This window comes from Zingiber officinale, chromosome 1B, assembly GCF_018446385.1.
Source record: "Zingiber officinale cultivar Zhangliang chromosome 1B, Zo_v1.1, whole genome shotgun sequence".
NCBI lineage: Eukaryota > Viridiplantae > Streptophyta > Magnoliopsida > Zingiberales > Zingiberaceae > Zingiber > Zingiber officinale.
The window spans coordinates 140,624,432-140,642,292 of NC_055986.1; the positions used below are offsets into that span (position 1 = coordinate 140,624,432).

A 17,861-nucleotide genomic window follows, 5' to 3' on the forward strand; every position below is an offset into this window, starting at 1 on the left:
CTATATAGTAAAGATTGAAAGCAAACACCCAACTACTAGGTTTAAAATTCAAGCTTCTTATAATTGTCTTGTTCTCAAATTTTTAACAAGTTTTATGGTTCAATTAGTGGTTCCGTTTTGACTAGTTAAACTAGAGTTTTTTCAAATTTTTGAAAGAACTTCTTGAACAGTAAATCCGGCTGAACGAGAATATTAAGATCCAAAGAAGCCGATTACGATGAGATCTTCATAATTAAACTTAAAAATTGATTTGCAGCTTGAATCATCAAGGCCGCGATGCTTAATGTTCTTTGGAAATGGTGGTAGAAAGTAGTGTTCAGCAGCCCCTGCTTTCGAGATAAGATACAGACAATTCTCAGAAAGTAACAAAAACACTCACCGTTCAGCTTGTATCTGGCATCCAAGCTAAAGTTTTCAGTGGACCTTTTGCAAGTGAGTAAGAGTAATAAAATTAACTCGGACGAACTTTTGATCTGCTTTAATGCATCACCCGGGCTCTCCTTCCAGGGGGAAAAAAAATGGTTTGAACTAATTCTCCCTCTTGCTCCAGCTACATATATATAACTGCAAAACCAGTGAAGTGTCATGCACAGGTTTCAAAATCAAGTCTAGGACTGCGCCTTCATTCATGTGATGCTGCTTCACCTTTTTACCAGGTAAACATAAAAATGCTCTGCTAAAAAAGATCAACACATGCTCTGATAAGCAAGCACTTCGCATACTGTTAGCAAACCTGAAGAATATCACGGACAGAAAAGTTAATGCATATAACTTTCTGAATACAGACCAACAACGTTACAATCTGCGATCTTACTGAAAGCTCAATGACACTCTAGTTTTATATATATATATATATATATATATCCCATGCAGAGGTGGGTACTGAATTAGAAATTAAAGCATCAGTCAATGGAGAAACAGATCATAGGAATCAGAGATCTTTGGTAGCGAGTTGCCAAGGTTATCCAAATTGATGCCATTTGAATCAGGGAAACTGAGTTCCCACACTGGCTCATCCATCCAGAATCCCTTGCTCATATCGGAGATCAACTGATCATCTGCATTAGAGTTGCTGCTGGTCGATGCTTGGCTCTGGAGTTGGGAAGGCACTGGAGGAGCGTTTGACTCAGTTGAGTGCTTGCGGGAGTTCGACGACCGGCGGCAGCTCTCCTGGACTACGCTGCTCAAGTACCCCGACCTAGTGTCATCATAAAACAGGAAGTCATCAGAAATCTCCATGTCGTGGTTCTTATTATCGGCAGCGGCCCGACGACTCGGGGCAGAGATGCTATGGCGATGGCTCTGGATTGAGAAGGCGGCGTGGTCAGCAGGTTGATCAACGGGCAGAATGCCACCGATGAGGTGGCCGTGGCGCGGTGGCTGAGGGATGTTGAAGCTTTGGGCATGGAGAGGAGGGAGGAGGGAGTACTGGAATGTGGTGATGGGAGTGTCGGAGTAAATAAAGTTGGTCCTCGCTTGACTCCCCTTCATGGCGAGGGCTGCCCTGTCGTAGGCTAGAGCAGCCTCTTGCGCCGTGTCGAACGTCCCAAGCCAATGCCTCTCCTTCGTCGTCGGGTCCCTTATTTCGGCAGCGTATCGCCCCCACGGCCGCCTCCTCACGCCGAGGAACCTACCCGGCTCTACCGGCTTCCTCCTCCCTCTCCTCTCTCCTGAAGATGGAGAAGAGGACGACGAGGATGATGAGTGAGAATTCTGAGCTTGGGAGAAGTCCATCATGGAGGTAGTAGTGTCAACATTGCACCCTTGAGCCTTCACTGTTGCATTGTCAGTAGACTTGGAGGAAGACATTGGTGGAAAAAAGGGGAAGCAGGGAATGAGATTTGGTGAGGTTGCAGTGGAATGGGAGGTGAAGAGAGGCGTAGGGGATGGATTTAAAAGAGAGATGTTGGGAGGGAAAAGGTCACTGTAGATGGATAGAAGATACATGCCATGGACATAATGTTCATGTCTCAGCTTCAAAAAAAAAATATTATATATATATGGTAATGGAAACCATGGATTTGGATCTTTGTTGTCTTCAAATTCACTAAGATATTATTAACCAACTAATCCACTTGAAGTTTCCAAGTAATTAATCAGTGGGAACATGGGTGCATATGTGTGTGTGTGGAAATGCTAAAGAGGACAATATATATAGGATCCAACATGCATGGGTCCTCTATTCTACACTCTACTAGCTCCTTTTTTTCCACGGATTAATCGCTCTTGTTTTTAGTGAGAACTAACAGTCGATAATTAATTAGATTTGACATATGCAAGCACAAACTCGTAGCCTCGTGGAGTCTAATCACTTTATGAATCTAAATTATGATGCATGCAAAGGATCTGCCATGTGCTTCCGCATTTTAAGCGAAATATAAATGGATCAAGTTGCTTTGTGGCTTTTTGTCTGCTTCAAGGTTTTCCACTGGAGCAGTTAACTCTGCCCTCCAAAACAAATCAAGGCCTTCCTCCTTTCTATCTCTTTGCGTGTATGAATGAGGCAAGCTCGATCTCGGTAGTGACTGTCACATGAAGGAGAAGCTGCAAGGGCCCCATATATGGTCAACTCTATTTGACTAACTTAAACGTGATATTAGCATTTGGCCATTGGAGCCAACATTCATGCATGTCTCCTAAAAAGTAAAATGGAGTCAAAAAGACAAAGAGCCAATAAATAGAATGCCAAATGCATCAGCACAGATTAAGTATATATGTCATAGATATATACGAACATTGACTTCTCCACTGAGGGATTGAGAACTTTGATGCGTATGATGATGAAGATGACCTCCTTTTCCATCCTGTCCAAAGTTATACATTATTATGCTTTCAAGAGTTTGTATACGCCAGTAGTAGTTCATGTGTTCCTCTTCGACCTTAGTGTTGTCTGCCTACCCCTAATCTACAGACTAACTAAGCCAGGTGGATGAGCAGTAAATCTGCCTCATCTTAAAAGGTGTGAGGATTAGAAAGGGGTGCGTGGGATGGTGAAAATAAAATTGATGTTAGTGAATACAATCACACATAAGTGTATTTTTTAAAATATATATATATATATATATATATATATATATATATATATATAATAAATAATATTGTGGGAAAGAGGGAGATGGAATTGTTGGCACGGGAACCAAAAGAAAGAAAGAGGGCATTACATATGGTTGTGTGGAGATCAGGAGAGTAGGAGTAGGTCGCCCGGGATTTGGGGGATGGCTTTATACTAGTTTGACTTGGGGTTTTGATGGAGGTGGCAGAAGGAACAGTGGGATTTGTCTGGCCGTGGTAGGTCGTACGTGAACGTGAGGCCTGAGGGTGTGGCACTGGCGCCGGTGGGTGGCAGTGCGCACGTACCAAGTGCATGCTCCATCGATCGTGAGTCGTGACGTGCGCGTGGTGTGGAGGGGCGTGAGAACAGCGCGAGCTCGTTGGCGAGTCCGAATCAAACTCGTCGACCACAGTAATCTTGCGGTTTGCTTTGCCCCATCGGGGAAGAAATTTGTCTGTTTTTGCTGCTTGAATCTGCAAAAATCCGGTGAATTCAGGTGAGTTATGTTAAAGTATGATTGTTGAGAATTTGAATGTAACCTCAATCAAACTAGACACAGTGTATATTGCCCAACGTAACATGCAACCCTACACAGAAGCTACTACCGGTCCCAAACCAAACTTTTGGGCAAATATTCATCGTGCGGTCAGCTGCCGAACAACAGTAGACAGTGGACATGCTTGATCCTCCCCCTCTTATCGCTGCGTAGGATATTCCCGACGATCATTCGTATAGCTCCATTATCGCAACGTACGTGTTGAATAATCTTCAACTCTCGAGATTTTATTCAACCGTGTCGATCTCTCCTGTGAACAGTATGGATGGGGCACATCGCTTCGACTCGATCACACACAAGCTGTTCCCTTTCTTTCTTTCTTTCTTTATTTTGTTTTGTTTTTTTCTTTCTTTCGGCGATACACGCCTCGAAGAAATTAAATATACATGTAGTGCGAGAGAACAAGTTACCTAAGTACGAATACACTGTAGCCTGTAGGACGACGCTTCTCGCTACTGTTTATCATGACAAAGATTCATCATGACAAAATCGTTTTTTGGATGTCTATTAATACTTTTCATATATACAATATATAGGATCCTATCATATCCAAAAAAAAAAATTTGATTTTATTTTTAATTATATGGTTGAAGACACATAAATACGCAATTAATATTTTAATTTTTCAATAATGACACTGAATGATATGTCAACAATAATATAATGATCTAATATAACATATAATATAATTTCACGGTTTGGATTTTGATATGCTACCTGACTCTAACTACCATGCATGATTGACTAAGTCGGAGCTCCCGAAATTAATCCAAATTCCGGAATTGATCCAAACATCTCGACTTCTTAATGAATCACGACTGTGATCGCGCATATATTATGGCGGCGTCCGTAACACAAATTTTTCTATATATCCTTCAGAAAATGCATGCCTCCACCGTTGAGGGACTATTGGATTTGTACCTGAATAGGTTATCACAAAAAATCAAGCAGTTAAAAGGAACAGCGTAGTGTTTTATACACGCACTTGATAAAAATAAATTATAAAATTTATTAACCCACCTACTCATTAAAAAAATATATTTTAACTTCATAGCAATGGTAGAGCGGAACAAAATATTTTTAGGTGACGTTTAATTTATAAATTTGAGAATGAGGGAATGGATTCATTCTCAAACCTTGTGTTTGGTTGATGGGAATGGAATCAAGGTTTTGGAATGAAACCCAAAAACTTGAGTATGGATAACACCTACTCCCTTGGATTTTGATGGAATAGAAATATGAATTAAGTTTTAGACAAAAATACCCTTAATATATTTATTCAATTTTTTTTAATTTCACACTCTATCTCCTTGTTCTCTCTCATAATATTTTCTCTCCTTATTTTATCATCACACTTTCTCTCTCAACACAATTTCTCTCTCCTCATTCTCTTTCATCACATATTCTTTACCATTTTCTCTCTATATTCTCTCACATCATACACTCTCTCTCCTTATTTTCTCTCTCTTCATTCTCTTCCATCACACTTTCTCTCTCATTACACACTTTCTCCTTATTTTTTCATCATACTTTTATCTCTCCTCAATCTCTCTTAGCATACTCTCTCTCTTCATTTTCTCTTATCATAGTTTCTCTCTCTTCATTCTCTCGCATCACACACTCTCTCGTTATTTTCTCTAATCACACTTTCTCTCATCATACTTTCTCTCTCCTTAGTCTCTCATTTTCTCTCATCACACTCTCTCTCTCATCATACTTTCTCTCTCCTCACTTTTTAATTTTCTCTCATAATACTTTTTCTCTCTTCATTTTTTCCATCACTCTTTCTCTCTCCTCAGGCTCTCATTTTCTCTCATCATACTTTCTCTCTCTTCATTTTTTCCATCACTCTTTCTCTCTCAACATACTTTCTCTCTCCTCAGTCTCGTATTTTCTCTCATCATACTTTCTCTCTCTTCATTTTTTTTCTCATAGCTCTTTCTCTCTCAACTCACTTTCTCTCTCATCATACTTTCTCTCTCCTCATTCTTTAATTTTCTATCATAATACTTTCTCTTTCTTCATTCTTTCCCATCACTCTTTCTCTCTCAGCACACTTTCTCTCTTATCATACTTTTTCTTTTCTCAATCTCTCCTATCATACACTCCCTCCTCATTTTCTCTCATCATACTTTCTCTCTCTTTATTTTTTTCCAACATGCTTTCTCTCCCATCACACTTTCTCTCTCATCATTTTCTCTCATCATATGTTTCTCTCACATTCAACTTTCTCTCCTATCTAATTTTTTCTCTTATTTTCCTGTAAGGGTAAAAAAAGGAAATTTAGGTTCATTCCGATTGAAAATATTTAACTAACCAAACATCATTTTTAAGAATGATACCTAAGCTCATACACATTTCCATTCCATAATACTATGATACTCATTCTCATTCCGATTCCTAGGAGAGAACTAAACGTCCCCTTAGTTTTTTCAGACATCTAACCATCGAGTTTCAATTTAAATAAATTAATAAATAATTTTTTTTAATAGATGGTTGATCTAAAAATATTAAGCTGATGGATCATTTATTACGAGTACTTTCCGATTTATTCCGATGGTCGATAGAAAATTTTTATAAGACTAAATTGATAACCTTCTGAATTAATCGATTAATTGACGTAAATTGAATATATACTTAATGTTATGTTAGACAATCTGTTGAAGATTTTGGGGGTATTAGATAAATTTAAATTACATTAAATTAAATTCACTTATTTGTCGAGATGACTTGAGCAGATCATCTCAGGCTGTCAGTAGGGATTGGTTACTACTCAGTGCCGAACACATACTAAATAATAGCCGAGCAGCAAAGCAGGTTGAGAGGCCGAGCCAGCAAGTGGTTGGACGAGCAAGTGTACGACTGAGCGAACCAAGTGAGCGGTCGGACGACTAAGCGTACGACCAAGCAGACCGAGCACGTGGCAGGATGAGTGAGTGTACACCCATGCAAACGAAGTGGTCGAGCGAGTGAGCGGCTAGATGGGCGTGCAGCCGTGCGAATGAAGAGGCCAAGCGAATGAGCGACCGAGTGAATGAGCGGCCGAGCGAATGAAGAGTCCAAGCGGGTGAGCGACCAGACAGGCATGCAGCCGAACGAGCGAACGAAGAGGCCGAGCAGACGAAGAAGGCAGGTGGCCTGTCAGCTAGAGCAATAAAGCGACCGAATGACCGAGGACTGCGATGGTCGCAGTTTCCTTAAAGCATATTCGCCTCACCTCGAGCTGTGCTTCTAGGTTTACTCGAGCCATCTATTTCCCAGGATACAACAGTTAATTATGATTCCCACCAAGCACTAATGGTCACGGCGAATTAAGCGATACTCGACTACTATCACGGACACTCTGTCAAGCAAGAGCTGCACGACAAAGAAACGTAGGTGGAGAGCTTTTGCTTTTTATGTGCGTAACATTTTGCCTATAGTCGCAGTCTCCTGATATAAGAGCTTAGACCAATAAGTAACTTTAATGATCATTATTCACCGAGCTGTGAAACGCCAATATTTCGCTCAGCTGCATTAATCTCTAATTAATGCATCTGTTACACCCTAAATAAGCAGCAAAAAAGGTTTATGTGGTAAAATGTTGGTTGTTCTACTTGGGTAAATTTTGGCTCAACTAGTCCGACATTCAGACCGTATAGGTCGTGTTCACACACGAGTCAACTTGATTTAGCGTAAAACAAGTCTTAGATTTGCACCTCCTGCGCACTCACGCGTGAGAGAGAGCTTCTCCCCCATACGTTTGTTTATATCATCAATATATGTGAATCAATATAAACCAACTAAAATACCTTCAAACTTTCAACGTAAGACTAAAGTCACATTCACAATAGAATCTCTTTCTTATTCCACCTCTTCTCTATTCATATCACATATATCCAACATGTTAACTAAAAAAACCTATAGCATGGCTTCCATGAGATTTAAGCTGAAGTATTTGTGTAGAGTGTGATGCATTCCCTGCGGATCGATTTGGCTAGCCCAAGTCACTTTTTTTCCCATGAAGAATCTTTGCAGGAAACAATTGAAGATTCTATAATTAAGTTTTAGATACTCATTTCATATAAAAGAGTTTAAAATTTTAGACATGCATCTTTCGTAATAAAATAATAGAAAGGAAAAAAAAACTCCAAGATAGATCTACCAATGAACCAATAGATCTTTCCTTCCTCAAGTTTAGAAAGACAAATGATGCGATGATAAAAAAGGCTCACTAAATATGGGTTAAATAATAGAGATAACTGTAATTTAGAAAGACAAATGATGCGATAATAAAAAAGGCCCGCTAAATATGGGTTAAATAATAGAGATAACTGTTAGTGCAGTGGGACCGGCAAGAGGGAGGTGAATTACCTGTAAAATAAAATATACCCTCTTCAAGACTTTTAACTCAAAAATGCAACACTAATAAAATAAAAAGCAGAAATAAAAGAGGAGACAGAATTTTGACTTGGTTACAACCAAGACGGTTGTTAATCCAAGGCGGTCGAACAACTCTACTAGAATATCTCCTTTACTGTAGGCGGAGAAGCCTTCTTTACACACTTAGAATGCTCAGAGGTTGCTAGGAACTTAATACAGAGTTGAATTATTATTTCTTAGCTCCAGGGGCCTTTATATAGCTCCTGGAAAGTCTATCTCGAGTGTTGAAGGTGCCTCCAAAAGGGTTCAAGGCGCCTCCAATGGTTTGACCGGATAAAACTCTATCCGATTGCAAATGACCACTTTGGCTGGGTCCGAGGCGCCTCAAACAACCTTGGAGGTGCCTCGGACTGTCTGAGGCGCCTTTAAGGTGATAGAGGCACCTCAGACTGGCAGGCAGCACATGCGCCTTCAGCACTTCGTTGAAGGCGCCTCAAGCTAGCTTTCCAGCTCCTTTTGACTTCATTTTGGCTTCCGATGCTCCAATAGCTTGGGTGATTGTGGCCAACCGGAATAGGGCTCACCTGAACCTAATTCCCAGCCTTTTCCTCGAGCAGGCTTCCGTCCCGGCTTCTCGTCCCTCGAACGTCGCGCACGTTCTTCTTGTTGGATCGTGAAAGTTCGCTAAAGGGGGGTGAATAGCGATTAAAAACAAATCGTAGCGAGTACGCAGCGGAAATAGAAAGCAATGCTAACACAGACCAATTTTACTTGGTTCGGAGCCTTTGTCGACTCCTACTCCAAGGCCCGCACTCGTTGAGTGCTTTCATTGGGCAATTACTAATTGTTCGTAAATAGAATTACAATATCAAGTACAAGAACTATTAAAAGATAATACCGACAACAATAAGAAAGATGAATCACAGGTCGTCAGAAGAGCTTTGCAACGTCGCAGGAGCACCAAAGATTGAATTTAGAGTTGTTGTTGGAGCTCCGCCTTTGACCCTCCTTATATAGGAGGCTCAGGGCGCCTGGAACCTTCAGGGCGCCTCGACCTTGACGTAGTCGACCCAACCAGGAGGCTCCACGTGGCGACAACGCGAGGAGGATAAACTTTGCCTCCGGGCGCCTGGATCCCCTCCGAGCGCCCGGACCACCTTTCTCCAGAGAACATCTTCTCCTGCAAGACAAGGTTAGTCCGAGGCAAATATATAATGTATATCCTGCAAAACAAAGTATTAGCACAGTTTATAGTTTTTGCAGAAAAGAATGTGACTTAGATTCCGTCTCTCCGAGACCGGAATCTAGTCAAGATCTCGATTTAGAGTTCCGAAATGGTTCTAAGTCGGATTGGCGCCTAAGTTCCCTTCCCGGGAATGCGTCCTCACAATCACTCCCTTCCAGTGACTTACCTTTACTCACTTGTCAGACGTCCGGTCAGCCCTTCGACCCGTCTGGACTTCTCGCTAGATATCCAGTTAGCCCATCGACCTAGCTGGACTTCGTGCCAAGCGTCCGGTCAGCCCGTCGACCCGCTTGGACTTCTCGCCAGCTATCCGGTCGGCCCGTTGACCTAGCTGGGCTTCATGCCAGACATCCGGTCAGCCCGTCGACCTGTCTGGACTTCGCCTGCACACTTGATCAGAGTGTTAGATAACGACAACCCTAACTTAACCTAATTTGTCATTCATCAAAACCTGAGTTAGACCGTTAGTGCTAACCGCACCAACACTTCTCGCCCACCGGAGTACTCTTCCGTAGCTCTCTCGTCCTTCGGACATACCGAGCCCATCGGCTCCCTTCTCGTGTCGTCATTCTCGCTAGCTGCGTCTTTCGCTCGACTTCCTGCGCTCCTAAGTTCCTGCCCACTTAGACACAGGGATCAGATAACAAAGCAGGAACTAACTAACTTGGTTGATCACATCAAAATATCCACAGGGTCCAACAATCTCCCCCTTTTTGATGTGCATCAACCCAAGTTCAAGTTAGGGCTAACCAAACAAGTAGTAATTTTGAAGAAATTACTAAACTAACTTTTTAAGCATAAATTTGCAATTAAAATAAATTGCAACATAAGATTTAGCTCAAATCTAATACCAATTTTTGAACAGAATATCATTTTACAAAAAATTCAAAACAGAATTTTAAAATATTTCTAACTCCCCCTTAACTTGTGTCAATCTCTCCCCCTTTGAACACAACAAAAACGGGGTTTAAAACATGTTCAAAATTCTAAGTCTTTTGAACCAGTTTCTAAGTCTTTTGAAAACAGTTTCTAACTTAGGCACTTTTAAAAAAAAGTTTAAAAAGTTTTCGAAGTAAAAAAATGTTAAAACAAAATTTTAACTAGGCCAATCTCTCCCCCTTTGAAACCAGATTTTAAAAAAAATATTTTTAAAAGAAACTTTCTAAAGCATTATTTAATCTTAATTTTAATGCTTTATCAGAAAGTTAATTAAATATTTTTATTTCAATATTTTGACTTTCAGGTCGTGGCGAGGCACTAGGCCTTCTTGGTTATTGGAGCAACAACCACTTCCTTAGACAAAGCCTCATAAAGAAATTTTAATGTTTAATTTTTTCGCTGAAAGCTTTTATTTTTTTTTTTTGAAAAAATTTAGTATAGGAAAGATTTTGGAACCCAGTAAAGGTTCATTCCTACTGGATTAATTAAGAACTTAGGGGGTACATAATTTCTAGGAACTTTTCTAAGTTGTCCCTGATGCTTTCTGATATACCAATTTAATTTTTCATAAACTCTAAGTTTTGATTTTAGAAATTTAATTAAGCATGCATGATTATTTTTTCATTTTTCAATCTCAATTTTCAGTTTCTCATTTTCTAAATTTAAAATATCATACATTTCTAGTGGACATGCTTTTACTAATTGTAATTTCAATTCAACATTTTCTTTTTCTAATTTCGTTAGATCTTGTGTAAGCACTTTGATAAATTGAAAAGACTGAGTAGGTGTTAGAGCACGTACCTTACTTACCTCACTTGGTGATGCTCCCCCTTTGTCACAACTTTCTTCTTCTGATGATCCTCCCCCTTCATCTATGCTCATCTCCTAGCTGGTTTCTTCAAAAAGGTGGTTGGCAATCAGTGCTACTCCCGAGAAGGCTTCGACTTCAGATTCCTAAGATAAAGATTCATCTCATGTAGCCTTCAAACTCTTGCATTTAGAGGGCATTGGTCTTCGAGACTTTTCCTTGCCCTTTTTCTTTAATTTGGGGCAGTCATCCTTGATGTGCCCTTCCTCGTTGTAGTTGTATAGCATCGGACCGTCTTTTTGTTGCATTGATTCTTTCTTGACTGCGATCGAAATTTATTAATTTTAAGAAATTTATTCAAACGTCTTACCAGTAGCGCCGCTTCGGTTTCATCGATCGATGCTTTGGAGTCGAGATCGTCCTTTTCGGCTTGTAGGGCAATGTTGAGGTTCAACTTCTCTACTTGTTTAGGCCCTGCAAGTCGATACTCGTGAAGTTCGAAAGTAGAAAATAAACTTTTCTAAACTACTTACCTCAAATTCCTTAGAGATGTAGTAAGCATCTACTAAGGACACCCACTCTGGAGTTCTAGGGAAGACGTTAAGCGCATATCGGATAGAGTCTCGGTTCATTACCGATTCGCCGAGATTTGTCAGTTGCGTTATCAGCTCCTTGATTCTCGCTTGGAGTTGTGCTACCTTCTCGTCGGTGTTCATCTGAAGATTCGTCAGCTGAGTCCGGAGGATATCCCGCCTTGCTAACTTCGCTTCTGAGGTGCCTTCGTGGAGCTCCAGGAATTTATCCCAGAGGTCATTAGCGGAGTCGTAGCTTCCGATCCGACTTACCTCCTCGAGCGGCAGAACGCTTAGCAAGTGAAATTCCGCCTTTCCGTTGGCCACGAAATTGGCTTGCTCCTTCTTCGTCCAGTTGTATTCTTCTTTGTCTTTTGGCGCTGCATATCCATATTCCATTATTAAAAGTATATCAAATTCAATCTTAAAGAATACCTCCATTCGGCGTTTCCACGTAGCGAAGTCTCCGTCGAACTTCGGGGGATGAATGCTCGCACCGGCCATCGTCTTGATCTATGTGCTTCAGTCGACGGTTAGTCCTTCTTAGGCTGTCGGGCTCTGATACCACTTGTTGGTGCAGTGGGGCCGGTAAGAGGGGGGTGAATTGCCTGTAAAATAAAGTATATCCTCCTCAAGACTTTCAACTCAAAAATGCAACACTAATAAAATAAAAAGCAGAAATAAAAGAGGAAACAGAATTTTGACTTGGTTACAACCAAGACAGTTGTTAATCCAAGACAGTCGAACAACTCTACTAGAATATCTCCTTTACTGTAGGCGGAGAAGCCTTCTTTAGACACTTAGAATGCTCAGAGGTTGCTAGGAACTTAATACGGAGTTGAATTATTATTTCCTAGCTCCAGAGGCCTTTATATAGCTCCTGGAAATTATCTCGAGTGTTGAAGGCGTCTCCAAAAGAGTTCAAGGCGCCTCCAATGGTTTGACTGGATAAAACTCTATCCGATTGCAAACGACCACTTTGGCTGGGTCCGAGGCGCCTCAAACAGCCTTGGAGGCGCCTTAGACTGTCTGAGGCACTTTCAAGGTGATGGAGGCACCTCAGACTGGGCAGGCAGCACAGGCGCCTTCAGCACTTCGTTGAAGGCGCCTCAAGCTAGCTTTCCAGCTCCTTTTGACTTCATTTTGGCTTCCGATGTTCCGATAGCTTGGGTGATTACGGCCAACCAGAATAGGTCTCACCCGAACCCAATTCTCGACCTTTTCCTTGAGCAGGCTTCCGTCCTGCCTTCTCGTCCCTCGAACGTTGTGCACGTTCTTCTCGTCCACCAGAGTACTCTTCCGCAGCTCTCTCGTCCTTCGGATGCACCGAGCCCGTCGACTCCCTTCCTGTGCCGTCCTTCTCGCTAGCTGTGTCTTCCGCTCGATTTCCTGCACTCCTAAGTTCCCGCCCACTTATACACAGAGATCAGATAACAAAGCAGGACCTAACTAACTTGGTTGATCACATCAAAAAACTCACGGGGTCCAACAATAACAGTTAATGTGGAGGTCAAAGTCAAGAAGGTCAATACCAGAGGACCAATAGGCTCACCAAAAGGTGGCCGAGCGGAACTCTACGACAGTGGCTGATCCAACGTAAAGTTTCCAACCGGCAAAAGCTAGTCCAAGCAAAACGTCAGTACATCCAAGATCATGAGGTGCTCACCATGGAGCAGAGGACCGTTGGGACGACCGGAGCGTTAATCCAGTTGGGCGATAACAAGGTGCTATACCTAGCCACCATAAGAAAAAACAGTAGAGGCCGACCGATCGGAGGAGTCCTAGTCGTATGATCACTCCGCTTGGCCGAACAGCGGGATCATTATCGTATCTCTCAATATTCTTTTGGGAGATAATGCCGCTGGCATGTGACATGTGGCATGGTCAACAAGCGGATCGTATGACGGAGACTTCTATTGTCTAGTTAGGGATAGGCATGCCCTGTTAAGATATGATATTAGATGTACTTTCCTGGCAGGTCCTTTCATAAGATAAATTGGAGAACGTGCCCACAACTAATTGGAGAACGTGTCCATGCCTCGAGGAGCGTGCATATTGCTCACCAGGACATTATATAAAGGGGGTCCATACACCGGCGGAGGTACGCATTATATACTATTTACACCTGTGTCTACTATTGCTCCATCTTTTTCCTCTTTCTAGTGACTGACTTGAGCGTCAGAGGACCAATACCGGGGACCCCTTCCCTGGCTCGGTATTGACGTTTCTTGTGTTGTAGAGCGGAGTGGAGTCTACATCCGGTCAACGCAGCAATCACATCCCGAGCTTGTCATCCCCATGATTTTCGAACAGGATCATATTGGCGTTGTTTGTGGGAAGATAGTCTGCATCCGAAACGCGAAGATGGAGGATGCTGGACGACTCACCATAGTGACTTTGACAAAAGAAGAGCTAGATATGTTGATACAAGTCCGAGCGATAAAAATGGTAGAGCAACAACAACAGACACTGACTGAGCGCCAAGTACAGGAGCCCACACCCTCATCAGTGGGTCATAAAACTGGATATGAAGAACGAGCAGAGCATGTACCCGTTCGGGGATAGAGTAAGAAGCCAACCGACACATACGGAGACGCGCCCAATGCACAGATCCTCTTCCATCGAGCATTGTTCTGCACTCCATTAGAGGAGCTAGGCTGGGCAGATGAGGAACGAGGATCCTCCTCGGACGACGCACCCGTTCGGGACATGAGTAATGGGAAAGCACCAAGGAATGATGATTCACCCAAGCGTAACAATCAACAGTTCTCTCAGGGGATCTTGGACGACCCTCTGCCAAAACACTACATCCCACTAACGATCGAGGAGTACAACAGAACAACCAATCCGGACGACCACTTGGCCAAGTTTGATAACACGGCCACACTTCATCAGTACACCGACGGGGTGAAGTGTCGGATCTCCCTCACGACCCTCTCTGAATTAGCGCAATGCTAGTTCAGGAGATTGCCGAACGGATCAATCCATAGCTCCAAAGACTTCCAAGCGGCGACTATAAACCCTAGTCTTCGTCAACAATCGAGCGGTGACTATAAACTCTAGTCTTTGTCAACAGTCGAGCGATGACTATAAATCTTGTATTCGTCAACAGTCGAGCGACAACTATAAATCATAGTCTTCGTCAACAGTCGAGCAATGACTATAAACCCTAGTCTACGTCAATAGTCAAGCGGCGACTATAAACTCTTGTTTTCGTCAATAGTCGAGCGACGACTATAAATCCTTGTCTTCGTCAATAGCCAAGTGACAACTTTAAACCCGAGTCTGCACCAACAACAGTTGAACGACGACTATAAACCTATGCCTATGCATCAACAGTGGAGCGGCGACTATAAACCCAAGTCTACGCATCAACAGTTGAACGACGACTATAAACTAGAATCTACGATGAATAACAGCCGAGCGACGACTCTAAAACCAAGTCGGCTATGGAAAAAGCCGAGCGGCTTCCATGAAATCCAAAAGTAAAAGTAACAGGTCGAGTAGTAACTAAAGCAAAGACACCTGCTATAATATAGTCATCTGACTTATGTTGGAATGAGCATTCGGACGTCTCAGAGACTAGTTAAATTGACGATTGGGAAAACAGTAAATTATACTTAGAGAAATTTCACAAAACAACCTTGATCGGCATAGATATCTTACTATGATATAGACGAGAGGTCGATCCACCACTAGGCTTATGAGGAGCTCGGGATAGAAAGAGGAATGATCGGTTGACAAATTAGATCTCTAGGTCGGCGATAGAACTTCGATGCTCAGTATATCCGAACTACGCTTGGGCTCAAGTTAATAAACTAAAGTCGAACAACGATTAGAAGATATGAGTCGGCCGACATCCAAAACACAGAGAACGTCCAATTGGAGGAGGTCGCTCGATGCAGTACTCGTCCAGTCAGTCGGACTTGCAACCTCCTTCGACTAGACTTGAGGGAAAGACTTGTGATGCAGTGATAAAAAGGGACCCACTAAGTGTGGGCCAAAGGATGGAGATAGCAGCTTACGTGGAGGTCAAAGTCAAGGAGGTCAACGTTAGAGGACCAACAAGCTCACCAAAAGGGGGGCGAGCGGAACTCTACGGTAGTGGTCGATCAGGCATAAAGCTTCCGACCGGTAAAAACTGGTCCAAGGAGAACACCCGTACATCGAAGACCATAAGGCACTCGTCACGGAGCAAAGGACCGTTGGGACGACCAGAGCGTTAGTTCAGTCGGGCGATAGCAAGCTGCTATACCCAATCACCACAAAGAAGAACAGCAAGGCCGACCGATCGGAGGAGTCCGAGCCAATCGGTCACCCCACTTGGCTGAACAACAGGATCATTGTCGTATCTCTCAATATTCTTTTAGAAGATAGTGCTACTAACACGCGGCATGGTCAAGAGGCGGATCGTATGACGGAAGCTTCTACTGTCTTATCAAGGATAAACATGCCCTGTTAAGGTATAGACATTTTCCTGACAGGTCCTTTTATAGGACAATTTGGAGAACGTGCCTAAGACTAATTGGAGAACGTGTCCACACCTCGAGGAGTGTGCATGCCACCCACTAGGGTACTATATAAAGAAGGGTCCATACATCGACGGAGGTACGCATTTTCACTATTTGTGCCTGTATTTATTGTTGCTCCATCTTTTTTCTCTTTCCGACGACTGACTTGAATGTCGGAGAGTCAACGCCAGGAACTCCTTCTCTAACTTGCAGACTTTTTTTTGTTACAAAATGGAGTGGAGTGTACACCCGATCAACACAAGAGTTACATTTTCAACTTATCTATCTCTATGATTTTCGACAGGATCAACAAACAAATTAAATCCTTCCCAATTCTTTTCTTCTCTCAAGTCAATTATCTTTCATCATGGGAGGTGGTGGCGATGCATAACCGAACCCGCCAACTGGCGGAAGGGATGCAGCAGGTTGCTGTTCCAATACAATCCGATGCGACGACGGTGACAAGGATGAAGGCGCTGGAGAATAACTCGAACGCCCTGAAGGTATCTCATTCTTCTGCTCGCTGCAACTCGCTGAATGTTCAAACGCCGCGAAAGCGAATTCCTCCTTTGTCCTCTCTTCTTCTTCTTCTCCTTCTTCTTCTCCATCAATATAATTCAACCCGGGGTCAAATTCGACCTTCCCCGGCCGCTGACATTCCAGTCTGTTGCCGTTGAAGTAATTGGAAGAGTATGTGAAGTTATCGAGTTTCTTCAACTGGCATATGCCATGCGGCAGAGTCCCTGTCAATTTATTGTTTGCGACATTGAGTTGCTCCACGTTTTGCAACCCCTCGATCATCTTCTCTGGCAACACTCCGGTGAACGAGTTCAAACTTATGTCCAGCACCGCAACGTTGATGAGTGACCCGAGCTCCAGCGGCAAGCATCCACTGAAGCTGTTGTTGCCGATGACGATCTCATTCAAAGTTTGGTTCATATTTCCTATGCTTTTCGGAATGCCGCCTTCGAAGTTGTTGTTGGCTAGCACCATCGCAGAGAGCTTCGAGTTACCTATGTTTATCGGCAACGTGCCGTTGAATCGGTTGTTGTTGATGAACAGAGCATCAAGATCCTTGTCGAAGAGCTCTGGCGGCAGCACCCCTTCGAAGTTATTGTACCGGAGGTCGAGGTACTTGAGATTCGGCAGCCGGAGCACCTCCTCCGGGAACGGCCCGTGGAAGCCGTTGTTGCTGAGGTCGAGCTCTTGGAGGTGCACCAACTTGGATAGCTTCTGGGGGATTTGGCCGCGGAACTTATTGGAGTTGAGGTGGATGAGAGAGACCTCGTGGAAGAGGCTGAGCTCCATGGGGAGGTGGCCTTCGAGGTCCGCTTTATTGAGGTCGATGCCAGCGACGGCGTGTCGGGTGGGGTCGTCGAGCGAGGGGGTGCAGACGATGCCGTTGTAGGTGCACACATCGTCGCCGACCCAATTGCCAGTGAAGTTGTGAGGGTCGGAGACGATGGCGCTCTTCCACGCGCGGAGCGCGGTGTGAGCGCGCTGAAGCAGGGGATTGGCGATATGGCTCACGGCGGAGGGATCGGAGAGTTGGCCAACGTTGGAATCGGATGGGATGCGGGTGATAGTGGGATCATCGGCTTCAGGGAAGAATTCATTCAGCTCGGAGGCATCATCATGTCTTTGGTTGGTGCCACATATCTTTGGAGTGTGAGAGGGGGTTTTGGCGTGGTCTTCTGCGACGCCATGCGAGGTGGTGGTGAAAGGAAGCAAGAAGATGAAAAGGGAGGAGAGGAAGAGGAAAAGGATGAAGGAATTCGGACGAAAGGAAGGAAACATCTTGTGGGATGGAAGGTG

At 43.3% G+C, this 17,861-nt stretch overlaps 2 protein-coding genes across 2 annotated transcripts; both read right to left on the reverse strand.

Annotated features, from left to right (window-relative positions):
- Positions 1-819: 819 nt before the first annotated feature.
- LOC122004535 (ethylene-responsive transcription factor FZP-like) lies at positions 820-1,850 on the reverse strand. The gene has a single exon (XM_042559432.1). It carries the CDS (start codon positions 1,807-1,809, stop codon positions 907-909), a length of 903 nt encoding a protein of 300 aa, XP_042415366.1. The 5' UTR covers positions 1,810-1,850; the 3' UTR covers positions 820-906.
- Positions 1,851-16,397: 14,547 nt separating this feature from the next.
- LOC122042819 (leucine-rich repeat extensin-like protein 7) lies at positions 16,398-17,843 on the reverse strand. Its single transcript, XM_042603147.1, has one exon. It carries the CDS (start codon positions 17,841-17,843, stop codon positions 16,398-16,400), a length of 1,446 nt encoding a protein of 481 aa, XP_042459081.1.
- Between the last annotated feature and the right edge of the window lie 18 nt (positions 17,844-17,861).